The 17,023-nt window shown below is 49.1% G+C and overlaps 1 protein-coding gene across 1 annotated transcript in view; it reads left to right on the top strand.

Annotated features, from left to right (window-relative positions):
- The window catches only part of KIF20B (kinesin family member 20B), an 870,233-nt gene that overhangs the window by 676,655 nt on the left and 176,555 nt on the right, over positions 1-17,023 (top strand). Inside the window, exon 28 of the mRNA XM_086921981.1 lies at positions 9,786-9,947. Within this exon, the coding sequence (XP_086778107.1) occupies positions 9,786-9,947 (162 nt within the window). The remainder of the gene's footprint in view (positions 1-9,785; positions 9,948-17,023) is intronic.

The raw sequence follows: 17,023 nt of genomic DNA, 5'->3' as shown, positions 1-17,023 counted from the left end.
TGGTTAATACCGCCCGCTTATTGGGCTGTTACTCCCACGCAGTGTGGGATTCGGTGGCAGGAGTTCTGTCTCAGTGCTCTGAGGAGGTCCAGACTGTCCTTTCCCAAGCAATTGTGGAGGGCAAGGATGCGGCAAAGTTTGCCATCAGGTGTGTGTTGGACACAGCTGATTCGTTGGGCAGGGAGATTTCCACAACGGTGGCGTTGCGGCGCCACTCCTGGTTGCGTTCCACTGGGTTCTTACCTGATGTCAAGAGCTCGCTCATGGACATGCCATTTGATGGCTCCCGTCTATTTGGCGACAAGGCGGACATTGCCCTGGAGCGCTTTAAAGACTTGCGTGCCACGGCCAACTCTTTGGGTCTTTCTGCGAAGGCCCCTGCCACTTCTGGGTTTAGTGCCTTTCGTGGTGAGGGTAAAGGCACCCAAGTACGCTCCTCCGTTAAGCCTGTGCAGAACCAGCGTGGCCGCGGCCATGGTTTCCGCAAGGGCGGGTCTGGTAACCAGCGAGCGGGTCAGTCCACCTCCACCCCCGCTGCTTCCTTCTCTAAGCCTTCCTAATCCAGGCTTCAGGGAGCACCCCAAACCAGTGGTTGGCAGGGTCCGGCACTACCTCTGCCACTGGTGCGAAATTACCTTGAACAAGTGGGTGCTGCAGATAATCTGTCACAGCTCCCCATTCTGTCCTCCCCTCTGGCCATACCACCTCGGTACCACCGCATGTCGGGGGATCATTTGGCTCTTCTCCGTCAGGAAGTCACAGCACTCTTGGCCAAGGGGGCCATTGAGCACGTTCCCGGTCAGGAAGTAGGGAGTGGTTGTTATTCCCTCTACTTCCTGGTCCCCAAGAAGGACAAGGGGGGTAGGGGGCTACGCACTATCTTGGACCTCCGGGACGTCAATCGCTTCCTCCAGAAGGAGAAGTTCAAGATGCTAACTCTGGCTCAGGTCCTGGCTGCCCTGGAACCTGGAGACTGGATGGTGGCATAGGACTTGCAGGATGCCTATTTCCACATCCCCGTCCTGCCGGTGCTACCTGCAGTTCACAGTAGGCCAGGAGCATTTTCAGTTTGCCGTGCTCCCCTTCGGCCTTACCAGTGCCCCTCAGGTATTCACAAAGGTCATGGCGGTGGTCGCAGCTCAACTGCACAGGTCAGGTGTTAGTCTTCCCCTACCTCGACGACTGGCTGTTAAAAGAGGGCTCGCCCCAAGCAGTCATCACCCGCCTCCAGACTACGGCCGCTCTCCTGTTCTTGCTGGGGTTCTCCATCAATGTGCCGAAGTCGCACCTGAGCCCCTCTCAGAAGCTCCCCTTCATTGGAACGTTTCTGGATTCCACACTGTTTTGGAGTCTCACGAGCCGCGAGTCCGTGATATTCAGGCTATGATTCCTCTCTTTCAGCCTCTATCCCGGGTTTCAGTCAGGATGAACCTCCGCCTTCTGGGTCTGATGGCCTCCTGCATCCTGCTAGTGACACATGCCAGATGGCATTGGCGGGCTCTGCAGTGGGACCTGAAGTTCCAGTGGGCACAGCATCAGGGCAACCTATCGGATCACGTCCAGATCTTGGTGGGTGTTGCACCACAGTTGCAGTGGTGGTTCACGAATTGGGATTAAGTCAGTGGCACATCCTTCTCCCTTCCCCAACCGGAGCACACAGTGGTGACGGATGCTTTCCTACTGGGATGGGGAGGCCACATGGGAGAGGCGGAGATCAGAGGCCTTTGGTCTCCGGCGGAGTCCCGATTCCATATCAACCTTCCGGAGCTGCAGGCGATCTGGCTTACACTGAAGGCATTCCTTCCCTCTGTCCAGGGAAGTGTAGTGCAGGTGTTCACGGACAACACCACCGCCATGTGGTATTGCAACAGACAGTGTGGGTTGGGTCCAGGACCCTTTGTCAAGAGGCTCTGCGCCTCTGGACATGGCTGGAACATCAAGGCATTACCCTGGTGGTTCAACACCTGGCAGGTTCTCTGAACGCCAGAGTGGACGAACTCAGCCGCTGGTGCTTGATGGACCACGAATGGTGTCTGAACTCTGACGGGGCGCAAGGTCTCACTCAGCAGTGGGGAGAGCCTTGGTTAGATCTATTCGTCACTGAAGAGAATGCGCAGTGTCATCAGTTCTGCGCATTGGAATTTCCAAGACGGCACTCGCTCAGAGACTCTTTTCGTCGCGAGTGGAGGTGCGGTCTATTGTATACCTTTCCGCCTATACCACTTCTGCCCAGAGTGCTGAAGATCAGGCGCGACCAGGCCAAAGTCATCCTTGTGGCCCCGGACTGGGATTGAAGAGTTTGGTATCCTGACCTACTCAGTATGAGCATCGATCCACCGATCTGTCTGCCTCTCTGGGAGGATCGTCTGTCGCAGCAGCAGGGGACAGTGAACCTGTCCAGCCTCCACCTCCATGCTTGTATATTGAGCAGCGACAGTTGACACCTTTTGATCTTCCTCCCGAAGTCTGCCAGATAAGCATTCTGGTTTTTTAATTCCCCAGTGGTTACCCGTTTTCTTAAAGGCATTACGCATACATTTCCACCAGTACCCTTCATAATGCCTCAGTGTGACTTGAATCTTGTCTTGACTTTTCTGATGTGCGCTCCCTTTAAGACTCTTCATAACTGTCCCTTACGTAGTCTTACTCTCAAGACTGCTTTCTTGGTAGCTATCACCTCTGCCAGGAGAGTGAGTGAGCTCCAGGCTCTTTCTTCCAAACCTCCTTTCCTTTCTGTTCATCCGGACAAGGTGGTTCTCAGGACCCGTCCTCATTTCTTGCCAAAGGTTGTCAGGCCCTTCCACATCGAGCAGACCATCACTTTGCCCACCTTCTTTCCGCCTCCGCATCCTTCAAGGGAAGGAAAGGCTCCGCCGTCTGGACCCAAAACGGGTGCTCTCATTTTATCTGCAGCGTACACAGCAGTTCCGGGTGGATGATCAACTCTTTGTTGGCTACGTGTGTGCCAAGAAAGGTCAGGCGGTGCACAAACTGACCATCTCCCGGTGGGTCGTTCTGTGCATCAAAGCATGTTATTCCTTGGCCAAGAAGGAGCCTCTACTGCCTTGGGACGCAGTGTCCCCCTGCAGGATATTTATCAGGCAGCTACGTGGGCCTTGCTGCACACGTTTACCACGCACTACTGCCTTGACAGTCCGGTCCAGAGAGCCTGCTCCTTTGGCCGTTCTGTGCTCCGTGACTTTCTGGTGTAATCCTGTTTGCATACCCACCACCGGGGTTGGTATTACTGGGGTATCTATCCTAAGGTAAGGAATCTATCACTAACGTGTCTTTCAGACGCGCAAGTTACTTGTGTAACGATATATCTGTAAGACACATTAGTTAGTGATAGATTCCTTACCGCCCGCCCATCCTCCTCGTTCTGCGGACTGATTAATAGGGCTAAGGTCACCCCCTTTTAGGGCCCGAGTTTTATGCACCAGTTGTCTGTGTCTGGCATGGCTCTGCGTTTCGGCGCGTAATAGTTGTGTACAGAACTGACGTCAGCGAGCATGTGTGGCTCCTAAGTACTCTCCGTGATGTCATCTCTGCGCATACGACGCCAGTAACGGACGCGGAGCCGCAGGACACCACCTGCTGGTGCGCAGAAGTACTGCTAAACAAAAAAAAAACTTTCCAGATCAAGCCTGACGCCTGGGGATATTCTAAAGTAAGGAATCTATCAATAACTGTCTCTTACAGATATATTGTTACACAAGTAACTTGTGCAACACTGTTGGTAAGAAACTTTTTGTTTCGCCAGCCTGGCTTTGCGGTGTGTGAACACTGCATGCATTTTGGTCCTTTATTTCCATTATATTTGGCACTTGGTTAAGCTGGTGCTGCCTAAGTCCTGGAGTAGGCCCTGACCATACTCTCCCAAGCTATGGCTGATGGAATAGACCTAGTGAAGTTTACAATCAGATGTGAGCTGGACACGACTGACTCGCTAGGCAGAGCGGTTTCTTTGGTGGCCTTACGGCGCCACACCTGGCTGAGGACAACTGGCTTTTCCGGGGATATCCAAAGTTTGCTTAACGACATACCCTTTGATGGCTCCTATCTCTCCTGAGACAAGGTGGCCACAGCACTTCAAGGCCTGGTCCTTTCCATTCCACCCATCAACCCCAGTCCACCTTTTGCGGCCATGGAAAGGGCTTCCCAGCCCCTGCATGGCCGAGGACGTGGCACCCACAGAACCCGTGGGTCAGGCAGGTAGAGGTCGGCCCATTCCACTACAGCTATATTCTCCCCTCCCTCCCCCTACCCCCCCCCCCCACCCACCCCCCCACCATGGCAGTCACAGGCCCCAAGCCAATTTAATTTGCCCTTTGACCCTCATGGGCAATCAGTGGGCATCAGGATCGGCTAGCACCAGTGTAGGCCGATCACATGAAACTGCTGGGTTCTCCAGGCTGTCTAAAAGGACTATTACCACCCCTTCATGACTACTCTGCTAGGAAGTGGTGGCTCTCTTAGCCAAGGGGGAAGTGTGGCTCACTGGTTAGAGCAGGCAGACCCGAAGCAGAGGTCAGACCCGGGACCAGGGTTCAATTCCCGACGCGGCAGGGTCTTGAGCTCAAATGTCCATGGACTCGATAATTCTCGCTTCGGTGCCTGACCTAATCATGGGTTCACACTCTGCAACTCTGGGCATTAAGCTTGCTTAATCTCCACAACGCCCCCCCCGCGGCGGGATGCCTGGCTTTCACCTTGGGGATGCCCTGTAGGGGCTATCTCACAGGGAAAAGCCAAGACGGGTTCCCAAGGCAAGCGCGGAGATACCCCTTTGGGGGTCGATTCAGGCGCTATATAAGAAACATAAACATAAACAAGGGAGCCGTAGAAAAAATGCTTGCATCCTAGCCTAGACCTGTGCCCTCAATTTCTTCCTAAAAAAGGAGAAATTCAAAATGCTCGCACAACTCCTGTCTGCCCTGTACCCAAGTGACTGGATGGGTGGTGTTAAGCTTGCAGGACATTTATTTCTGCATCCCTGTCCTGCCTGCCCTCCGTCGTTAACTGTGGTTCATGGTAGGGCACGAGCACTTTCTGCTTGTAGTGCTCCACATTGGCCTTATCAGAGCCCCTTGGGTGTTCACCAAGATGGTGGTGGTTGCAGCTCACCTGCATTGATCAGGGGTGCCAGACTTCTTCTTTCTCAACGATTGGCTGTTGAATGCATGTTCGTCCCAGGCAGCCATCTCCCACCTCCAGACTACAGCGGACCTTTTGCACTCGCTGGGGTTTACTGTCGTCAAGCTGAAGTCACATCACACCCTTTCTTAGAAGCCCTCTTTTGAAGTTGTTCTGGACACAGTGCAGTTTCGGGCTTCTCCCCCTCTTGTCCGGGAAATTTTGGGTATGATACCAATGTTTCAGCCTCTATCCTGGATTTCAGTGCGATTGACTGAGGCTGCTGGGCCTCATGGCCTCCTGAGACCTGCTTGACACACATGCCCGCTGGCATATGCAGGCTCTGCAATGGGACCTGAAGTTCCAGTGGGTTATAACATCAGGGTAATCTCTCCGACATGGTCCAGATCTCGGAGGTCACTGCAAAAGATCTGCAGTGTATTTAACATACGTTTGGGTCAGGGTTGGACCCCTCTCCGTTCCCCAACCAGATCTGACAGTGGTGACTGATGCTTCACTCCTGGGCTGTGGTAGCCTTCTGGGAGAGTTGGAGATCAGAGGCCTCTTATCTCTTGCGTAATCCGGACTCCACATCGACCTGTTGGAGCTCCAGGTGATCCACCTGGCATTGAAACCCTTTCTATCCTCCATCAAGGGACGGCCTGTACAGGTGTTCATGGACTACACTGCCTCCATGTGGTACTGCTACAAACAGGGCGTGTGGGATCATGGACCCTTTGTCAAGATGCCCTGCATCTCAGAACATTTCTGGAATGTCAGGGTATTTACCTGGTGGCTCAACACCTAGCGGTCCCTCTGAACACCAGAGTGGACAAACTCAGCCAAAGATGCCTAGCGGATCACAAATGGCATCTCAATCCGGAGGTGGTGCAAGGTCTCTCTCAGAAGTGTGCGTAGCCTTGGTTAGGTCTGATCGCCACTATTTAATATGTGCAACATCAGCAGTTTTGCATGCTTAAGTTTCCAAAATGGCTCTCACTCAGATGCTTTTTGTCTGGAGTGGAGCTCAGACCTCCTGTATGCCTTTCCTCCCATACCCCTCCTGCCCAGAGTTCTCAAGAAGATGAGCGACAGGCTCCAAGTCATCCTTTTGGCTCCGGACTGGGCTCGGAGTGTTTGGTATCCTGAGTTGTTGAACTTGGCCATCGGTCCTCCAATCAGGCTGCCCCTTTGGGGAGGATTTTCTGTCTTAGCAGCAGGGAAGTGTTCTCCACCCAAACCTGTCAACGCTTCACCTTCATGCGTGTAGCTTGAGCTGTGACAGTTGACATCTTTTGACCTTCCAACAAAGTCTGTAATGTTATTGTGGCAGCCCAGCATCCCTCCACCGAGAACTTATACGCCGACTGATGGAATACATTTGTGACCTGGTTTGCTGGAAAAGAGATTGATCCCACTTTGGCTTCCTTTTCCCAGGTTCTGTTTTTCATCCTTAACCTAGCCCAGTAGGACTCTGCATTGGCCGCTTTGAGTTTTGTTTTTTTATCTTCCATCTTCACCTTTGTACGGTTGTCAGACCAGCCCTCTTTCTTCAAGTCCTCTATCTTAAGTAGGTTCCTTAAAGGCCTACAACAAGTTTCCCCCAGTTCCCTTTAATATTCCCCAATGGGACCGTAAATTGGTTCTTGCTTTCTTAATGTGCACTGCATTTGAGCCCCTTCATTCTTTTGTCCTCTTAGGCACCTCACCATAAAGACTGCCTTTCTGGTGACAATTGCATGTACCCAGATGGTCAGTGAGCTACAAACACTGTCCTCTTGGCCTCTGTACAGCTCCTTTTTCCCTGACAAACTGATCCTTTGGACTCAAGCATCCTTCTTGCCGAACATAGTCACCCGGTTCCACTTAGGTCAGTACATCACTTTGCCTACCTTTTATGCTTGCCTCCTCCTTCTAAGGAAGAGGAGAGACTCCACTGGTCAGACTCAAAGAGAGGGTTGTTGTTGTACTTTTCACCTAACAAAACCGTCCCGGGTGAACAATTAACTCTTAATGTGGTATGTTGAACCAAGTAAGTGAAGGCCGTGCGGAAAGGGACCATCTCCAGATGGATCGTGCTCTGCATTAAAATATGCAACGAATTGGCCAAGAGGCAAGTGCCCCCACCCCCTTGAAGGTTTGTGCGTTCATTTCGCCAGAGCCAAGGCTGTGTCACTGCGCTGACTTCGAGTGCAGACATATGCCATTCAGCAACTTTGGCATCCCTGTCAACGTTTACCAAGCACTACTACATGGACAGTCAGGTCAATCGTAATGGACACTTTGCCCGGTCGGTCCTGCAGGAATTTTTAGAGTGAAATTGTTTTGCAGACCCACCTCTAGGTAGGTATTGCTTGGGTATCTATTGTAAGGTGAGAAATCTGCATGTAAATGGTTTTTGACCAGATAAGGTGTTACTGAAGGCATGTAACTATTTTGTTACCTAAATTTGTCAGCTGCTCAAAAGTGGGCAATTTTGTAATGATTTTTGCCTACACCATTTCTTACTGTTCGATTGAGCTCCCAGTGAAATTCTGTTTATAGCATGCAACCATAAAGACATTGTCACTGGATAGAAAAACTATTTAAAAACCTAGTAATGCTAGCGCTTACGGGGTGTGTGATAGTTGTGGCATTAATCAAGACACCTATTTTACTGAAATGAGAAATATAATGTACTTGTAAGGGCTTTCAGCTAGCCTCTCTTAATCAGTTGGTCTGTTCCGTCACTTATATTTTGCTTCTGCCCACCACAATGTGACGAATGGGACAAGAGGTTAGCACGTGTGAGCCATTGTATCCATTCTCTGAGTGATGGCATTTTGTTTAGCACAACATGCGTTTCTGCCCCAAAAAATAGCCCCATTGATTTTTCTTGAGTGGACTTATTTTTATTTATTGTTATTTGTTTGTTTTTTTCTTTTTGTTCTCTGAGAGCCCATCACTATTCAAGGCACTGCACCCAGTCCATGCTGCCACTTGCAGTATGCCACATGCCACATGCCATGCATATTCATGGGCCATCTTTGAATGTGTCTGTAAAACTCTATGAAAACATCCCAACAAGTCTGTCTATGCAGCAGAGCTTGTTTTAACCCGTTGCGTGTGACGGACGGCTGTGTCACATGTTTTCAGCTGCCCACTGAAGGAGAGGCTGTTGCCTTGAAACGCGTTTGGGAAGAATAAAGAGACTTTTAACTCAGTATGCAGAAGCTGGTTTTCCTGTAAACTAACCGGAATGGTAATTGGCAGTTGAGTGCGACCTTGAAGCTTTTGGGCCTTTGAAATTATATATATATATATATATATATATATATATATATATATATATATATATATATATATATATATATAGATATAGATAGATAGATAGATAGATAGATAGATAGATAGATAGATAGATAGATAGATAGATAGATAGATAGATAGATAGATAGATAGATAGATAGATAGATATATAGATAGATATATAGATAGATATATAGATAGATATATAGATAGATAGATAGATATATAGATAGATATATAGATAGATATATAGATAGATATAGATATATATAGATATATATATATATATATAGAATCTATATCTATCTATATATCTATATCTATATATCTATATCTATATCTCTATATCTATATATATATATCTATATATATATCTATATATATCATATATACATACATATATACATATATAATAGTATATAATTACATATTGTGGTAGATAAAACCGAGACCATAAGCATTTAACCAAATAACTTATATAAAAACTATACAGTGACCTATAATTTGAGCCTATAAGCATGTTAAGCATATGTATTTTTATTTAGCCATAAGTAAAATATACATTTGTTAAGCAGACCTAAAGAATATATATATTTTAAAAAACATAGTTATTATACATGTGTACAAAGAACTACACATAACCAGATACATATCAAATTATAAATGTTTACATATGCAGGGATATGCTGTACATTTAGTTTGATTATGTAGGAAAGAGCCAACTCTTGAATAGTCTTCTGAAAATAAGATAGTTATCCATGGATCTCATGTTTGGGGGTAATGAATTCCATAGTTTGGCTGCTTGAACAGAGAAAAGCGTACCACCCATGGTCTTTTTCTTGTATGGTGGGGGTTTGAGGCGAAGTGCCAATCTTGAGCGTAGGTTCCTTTATTGAATGTATTTGGTGATTTTATTCCTGATGAAATGTGGTCCTGTTCCATGTATTGCTTTGTGGGTGAAACAAAGGAGCTTGAAGGTGGATCTTCTGGCAACCGGTAACCATTGTAGGGCCCTCAAGGCAGGGGAGATGTGGGCTTGTGGCTTTTCATGTAGGAGTAGTCTTAACTGTGCTGTTTTTAAAAAGCTTCAAAGGGTGACATTGAAGAGCAAGAAATGTTAGCAAGCTAAAGATCTGGAGCAGTAGCATTTCATAACTTTCTCTTCGCATAAGTACCTTGTTCTTTACCCAATAAAAAGATCTAGGAAGCTTTATTCGTCTTTAGGAACCTGAATAGTTAACAAGTTTATGTAGTGTTGACAAATGTGCATCCTGGGTGAACTAGTTTGTGTGATACAGCAGTGGACTCAAATTGAGTGTTTCGAGGATAACCCTAAATCAATGTACATTTTGTGCTAACAGGAATCCAAAAATGTGATGAAAGATTCTGCGAGGACCCAGGCTGCAAATAACAAAGAAACAGCACAAGACCTCCATCCTGATGATACTTTTAAAACTACAACTTTACCTGCCTTTCGCTCTATGAATGTACCTGAAGCAGAAAAGATGGTTTCTCCAAAAAAGGTATCGTAAATACAAATCTTCTTGCTTTCTCCGGTCATTATTCTGAAGAACATTTCCTGGTATACAGTAATCTTGCTTTTTGACGTTTGTCAATTTTCTCACACAGTATTCTGAAGCAGAATGCCAGCTTAGCTGGGGACCATTTAGAAATGTATATCCTGGTTTACAGAAAAAACATAATTTTGTTGATTTTATTTCAAGCTAAATTTATTTTTGTTTATGGATGCGTCCATTCTCTCTCATTAGACCCATGTGGAAGCAGTCCCCCTCAGGCTCACCCCCTCCCTCCATGTTCTTCCAGATCCTCAGTGCAGTTTCATATGCAGGTATTTTTGTAAATCTCTTGCACAGATTGTGGTGAAATGCTCCTTTGTTTTAAATCGATCATGCACTGTTACCCAGTCTTTAAACTTGAGGTTCCCTGTAGAGTAACTTTTTGCCTTCTTTGAGGCCAGTTTGTCTCGGGTCCCTTCAGGGCATGTACAAGCCTTTTGAGGCAAGGTACCGTTCAATTATATTGTCACTTTGGGCTTAACACTAGTATAGGTGCCCTTGAGGGCCCTGAGCCAGGTTATCGCCTGATTGGCCCAGTGAGTCTGATGTTTTGAGAGCAGATTTTTTTCACCAATCAGATCCAGCAGTCTTACTCAGGAACTCATCTGTGGTGTCCCTGTGCTACATTTTATGCTTTCGCTTAGTTGTCCTTGTGGACTCAGTTCTGGCATAATCTCTTGGGCACTTGTCTGGTCTGCATTCTCAGCTTTACTGCTTGGCCATTTGGGTTGCTTGGGCCCTTTAGGATCGTTATGGGGTGTACCTACTTCAGTGAAGTGGCATTGTGCCATACATAGTCATTGACTAATGGATCTAACTAAATATTGGCCTTCATCCTTTCCTAATGTTTCCAGAGTTCACCAGGGATACGTTTCTCAGGGTATCTTTTGAGCCATATCCTGGGCTTCATCTGACTTTTCCAAGGTTCTGATGACCCAGGGATAGGTGCGTATCCGATAACTACTAGCCGCAGATTCCTTCACGTAGAATATCCCCAGGCGTGAGACTAGATCCGGAAACTTTTTTGCCACAGCATCCCTGCGCACCGGGGCAGGACGACATCACGCGACTTCGTCCAAGCGTCGTCCGCGCACATGACGTCCGCGAGGTCACATGAGACCCGCGCCTACGTCAGTTTTTCCTTTTCCGCGTGCAACGTGAATCCTGTCCTTGCTACGGGCCTGTTTCTGGGCCCTTTTTCGCCATTCTTTTGGTGGAACAGTGTGGGAATGCCTTGGGGCTTCAAAACTTGTACGTTTTGTAGGCGACATATGTCGGCGACGGACCTGCACCTCATTTGTATGTGGTGTTTGGGGGAGGATCACGGCGCCAATGCCTGTGAGGCCTGTCAACAGTGGAAGACGAGGCGGGAGCGCCGCATGTAACTTCTCTTGGCGCGTCTCTCCAGGTCGACATCCTCTTCTTGGTCTGCTTCGGGGGACGGCTTCAGGTATGCCTGTGGTCGTTGTCCTCGCCCTTCTCCAAAGTCACGTGAGCGTCGCTTCCCCGGTGGGTAAGTGTCGCCGTTTGTCCCCAGGGGCTGGTTTCCGGCCTGCTAGGGTTGTGGACTCTCCACTGTTGATGCGGCCCTGCGTGTCGTCCTATCCACCCTTTCCTGGTGTTGGGGTGCCGAGAGTCCAAATGGAGACGTACGCGGCGGCTTTGCAGGCTTCGTTCGCGTCTTCTCCTCCTTCCCCTCCTGGAGCATCGGTGGACCGCTCGCTTCGCGCAGGGCCCTACGTGGTGCCGCCGGTGGCTCCGGCTCCATCGCCAACTGGTTCGATCCAGGCTTGGAGGATGTGGTGCTGTGTGGGTACGGCTCCTCTGGGGCACCTCCTTCAGGCCACGGCGCCTCTGCCTCGCCGCAAACTCCTGCAGGAGTCCCTGTGGTGTTGCAGGAGGTCGCCGGTTCTCGTGTCGCGTCCCCGTGCCCCTCTCGGTCCTTTGACAAGGTGGTCATGTCTAAGACAGAGGTGACGCCGCTAAGGCGCCGGCAGCAGCTGGTCTGTGCGGAGCCACAGGGGTCGGTGCACCCTCCTGGTCCCGCTCTGGGTTGTGGTCTGGTGCGTACCCCTCGCTGGGCCCCTCTCTTCCCTCCCCACAGGCGGCTGCCTTGACGGAGGGCGAGTCGGAGGTTGAATCGTCCCTGTCATCGCCTCATGGGTTGCCGAGCGATCTACGCCTCATTCTGGGGCGCGGCTGGCAGAGGGCTTCATGCCACTCCCCAGGCCCATTGTGGTCCCCCTCGCCGATGGCTACCTCGACGGGGGTCGGGACGGTTCGACGCCAGCTCCGCTCCAGTCTCTGATTCAGGTGACGTGTAGGAACCTTGGCCGGCAACGCCGGATGGTGCTGACAACCTGCAGACTCTTCGGCTCCGCGCAAGGGTCGTAGAGCGGATTCATCTTGGAACACTCCTTCTCCGGCAGCGGGCTGTATATTGGTGTCGTCCTCCACGGAGACTGGTCGCCGTGTGGTGTCTTTTTCACCGGCGTCGAAGGGCGGCTCCCCGCCCTTCCTGAGGCAGAGGTGTTCGTCGGAAGAGCGGCAGGTCCCTCATTCTTCGGTTTCTTCTGACTTTAAGGTCTGGCCCTTACCCATCCTGCTTGGCCTCTGGAACCGCCACCTTAATTTGCAGGCGTCGCCAACAGAGGATCTCCTTTCCCCACCGCGGGGCCCTACAGAGGCGGGTGCGGCCTTCGCTCATATTGTGACCACGGTTGTGGACATTCTGCGTATGGGTGACCCGGTGGCTTACTTCCCGGCAGACCATCTGCTGGAGGTCCTCCACCAGGGCTCTGGTGGGAGGGAAATCTTACTTCCCTTTGAAGGTTCCCTCCTTTCTTCCTTGATGGGGGCTTGGAGACGTCCTGCCTCAGAAGACCTGGTGCCTCAACATCTTCTGCACCGGCACCTCCCAGCGCCGCGTGACCCGGCGTGCCTTTCCCTCCACCCCTCTGCCTCCACTCCTCTTTTGCGGACCACTTTTTCCTCCCTGCCGCGGCTGTTGACTCCACCATCACGAGAGGCCCGCTGGTTGGACTCTTGGGTGTGTATTTTCTGGCCATTTGCGTCCTTCCTTGGGACTTTGGCGTTGTTGGCTGCTGGGCGGCCCTTTTGATTGTGTTGCAATTCTTGCGCAGACTTGGCCCTGGGATTAGGCCTTTTGCTTGCTTGGGCTGCTTGTCAAGCCTGTTGCAGGGGGGGGGGGGGGGGGGGGGGAGGGGGGGGGGGCGGGGTCCCCGTGGCTTTTTTGTTTTCCTCTGCTGCGGAAGTTCTTCCAAAGAGGGTTCCCATATTTTCGGGACTTATTGTACCCTGGGAGGGGTAGTGGTTGCTGTCATATGGCTTGCACTCTGCTGGAGGTTCTGGTCGCCTTCGGGTGCCTGTTCTCCATGGCGTTGTGTAGGTTGTTTTGCGCCTGGAGGTCTTGTGCGCAGCAACTCGTAGTGGTGCGCCTGGCCATCTCCTCCTTTCCTTGCTCCTGCCCTGAGGTCTGGGATGATCCTATGTTCTCCTTTGCCAGGTGACGCCTACTCGTCCTTCCTGGGGTCTAGGGCGGTTCTTCTTGCTTCTGGCGGCTTTTACTGCCGATGCTTTTCTGGCTGGCAGGTTGTCTCCACCTGGAGAGGGTTCGCCTTCTTTCCCTCGCTTCCTTGGGTCTTCTAGGCTTCTTCTCCTTCTTCCTTCCTTTCTGTCTTGGCATTGGGCAGAAGCTGTGTTGCCTTGTGGGGCAGTGGGGTGCTTTGGCCTCTCCGGTCTTACCCTTGGTTCCTCTTCAGCCATCTTCTCCCTCCTACATTCTTTGGGGTTGGTGGGGGTCTGCTTGTGAGGGTTCCCCTTCTCTGGCGGGGACTAGGTTTTACCTGGTCCGCAGATATGGTTCCCTGTGGGGCCCTCTGTGCTGTATCGGCTGATGAGGTCCTTTCGCGGTCACTCCCTCCCAGGGGGTATTGCGAGGGTATTTATTCTACGTGAAGGAATCTGCGGCTAGTAGTCTCTATCAGATGTACGAGTTACTTACCTTCGGTAACGATGTATCTGGTAGAGACGATTCTAGCTGCAGATTCCTTCACGGACCACCCTTCCTCCCCTATTCTGCGAGGACCCTTGGGTTGGTCTTCGGTACTCGCCTCCCGGTGGGGGCTGTATCGCCTGTGAGTGCCTTCTTTGTTCTTGACGGGTAACCCTGTCTGAGGGCGGTTCATTCCTCCTTTGGTTCTTGGAGGATCGGGTCCCGGTTTTTCGGTGCCCTGCTGCTCTGGCTACTCCAGGTTTATGGGGCAATGCTTTCTATCCTGTCCTTCCTCCCCTCCCTTCCATTGCTATCCCCTGATTAAGGGTCATCTGGCCATGTCTTGCCCTTGTCCCTTGTGGGTGGTTGCCCTCTATGTTGGGGTGGTCTGGAGGTTTGTTGTCCCTGTCTGTCTCGGGACTGGTCCGATTCCTTGCTCAGGATGGGGGTGGTGGGTTTCCCACGTGTACCATGACACACGCATGTTCCTTGACTCCGGGGCACAGAGGTGAGAGGCTGTCTAGGTTTTGGCAGGGTGGTTACGCAGGGCTGTGCTCTTTTTCTTTTTCCCTGCCTTGGGTTCTGCGGTGTGACACTACTGTGGGTGGTGTTAGTCACTGTTTCTTTCCAAATGTTCTGCTTTTCGCACACTGTTCCCATGCTTCCACAGTTTTCTGTCTGGTGGTTCCGCGTTGTGGTGCGGAAAAGTTCTCAGAAGAAAACTGACGTAGGTGCGCTGGGGCGGGTCTTATGGGACCTCCCTGACGTCACGTACACAGATGACACCTGGGCGGAGTCGTGTGATGTCGTCCCGCCCTGGCGCGCAGGGATGCTTGGGCAAAAATGTTTCCGGATCCAGTTTCACGCCTGGGGATATTCTATGTGAAGGAATCGGCAGCTAGAATCGTCTCTCCAGATACATCGTTACCTAAGATAAGGAACTCTTTCTTTTGTGCACGAAATCGAGTATCTGCTAAGCACTACAAAAATGCTGATTTGTCTAGCCGGTGGTTGACTGGGTTCATGCAGGAGTGCTATTTACAATTGCATAACGACTATCCTTTAAACAATTTCTGCATACCCACCATCCTTAGCAAAGCTGTACACATTGAGCCCTTCACACCTTTTTCAAAACATTAGTCTCTAGTTCAGATTTGTTATTTTATCTTCTACAGGTTCGATATTATGTATTTGCAGTGCGTTGAAAACTGAAGTGTATTCAATTCACGTAATAATTTTTTCTGATTTGTCTTTGAAAAGAGGGAAACAATTCAACCAGCAACTTAAATGTTGTAAATCCAGTTGGAGCTGTGGAGAGTCTCGGAGTATAATTATTGGAAATGTATGCTTACAGATACTGTGTAATACTGTTATAAATTTGAATGCATTTTAATTTAATAACAATTGCTGTATTCTAGCTCAACTAAGTGGAATGCTTTTGTGTTTTGAAGCTTGGAAAGTATCTTAACTTCTTCCACCAGCACAGGATTTTGGAACGTAGGGTTTAGTATCCTTCTGTGTCACTGAATTGAGTTCTTGTTCAGCATGAAAAAGAAACTTTATCATGTAATAGCATTCTTCATACAAAAACAAATGTCCAAGATGACAAAAATAGTTTTTTTTTGCATTGGGTCTGCAAAGGGAAACTGCATTCTAGTGATAACAGGTGAAAGGAGATACAGAGCAGTAGGATCTGTGTTGTGAGCTTAGGTTTTTTTGTGTGTGGTCTGAGCTGCAGCACAGACTCCCCTGAACTATTTTCTGGGATTTTCGCTCTTTTCAAAAGAGGTTTTTGCAGTGACAAAAGTTAAGTGGTTTCCAATTAAACAAACCGCTCTGAAGATAGAAATCCGATCAAATCAAGCTCACTTTAGGTTCGCAATGGCATTTGCCTGGGTTCCTTTATTTAGAATGAATCCTCCGCTAAGGAGAGACAAGAGCTCACCTGTAATTGACAATTAAACACTTACACATTATAAGATTTGAACCCGTCTTTGAAACCAATTCATTGTTTGCTTTGTTGATGCCCTTAATTTGAGGGTGATTTCACAATGAACATTTGCATATTAACAATCTTTCTCTTGTGGAGAGGCATAGAAGTCTGTGTACTGTATGAGGAGTAGAAAAAAGGCAGATAGAACATGATTTTTTCTCATTCCTGCTTTGAGTAGATGGGTGCAGTATAGCTGCCAACTGCACAGCTTGTTGTGCTCTTTGGTACTTTTTATTTTCCTAATTTATCTTCCCCCTTAGTGGCCCTTATGGGGAATTTTATACCCTCTGATATATCTTGATTCGCCCTAAAATATCTGCTGATTGCAGGCATCTGGTCTAGCTGTTCTATCCAGTTGCTGTAATATTGTGGTGCATTTGGAGGCTAAAATACGATCAGCCAACATTTTCCATTGGGTGTGGTGGTATAAATTCAAGACTGAGCAGGCTGTATAAATGCTGCTACTCCATTTGTTCTCCCTGAGATGTCTCATTTGGGTTTTCCTGCCAGGACAGTGTTACTGGTGCCTTTGTACCACAGTGGACCCACTATTTCTGTTATCTTGAGTGGTTTGACCAAGTGTCCACAACCAGGTTGTTTCTGTGAACTAATTTGGATGACCCACATGTCTGTGGCACTTGACACTGTTGCCTGTGTTCCAGGTGATACACGCGCATATTGGAGGAGTTAAAATGAACAGGCTTTCTCTAGGGTTGCTGGGTCCTTTACCTTGATACCAATGTTCAAAAACCCTAGGCTCCTTTCTTCTGTATTTGAATCTTAGATATTATTCTCCCTTGCGGGACTTATTGTTCTCCTTCTTTTTCAGGAGTGTTACTGCATCTTTGTCAAGTTAAAACACATACTGCTTCCACTGCCTTTGCTTTTTGATCAGGAATACGGTATGATCTTTTTGAATGCCATGGTCTGCTGGCACCACAAAATAGTGCCACATCAAATGCCTCTCATGAGTGTTTCTTTGCTCTCTACTTTTATTCTGTATTTGAAGCGACA

This window comes from Lissotriton vulgaris, chromosome 5 (genome assembly GCF_964263255.1).
Source record: "Lissotriton vulgaris chromosome 5, aLisVul1.2, whole genome shotgun sequence".
Lineage (NCBI taxonomy): Eukaryota > Metazoa > Chordata > Amphibia > Caudata > Salamandridae > Lissotriton > Lissotriton vulgaris.
Note: the sequence above shows the minus strand (reverse complement) of the source record. Positions and strands in the feature narration are given on the sequence as shown.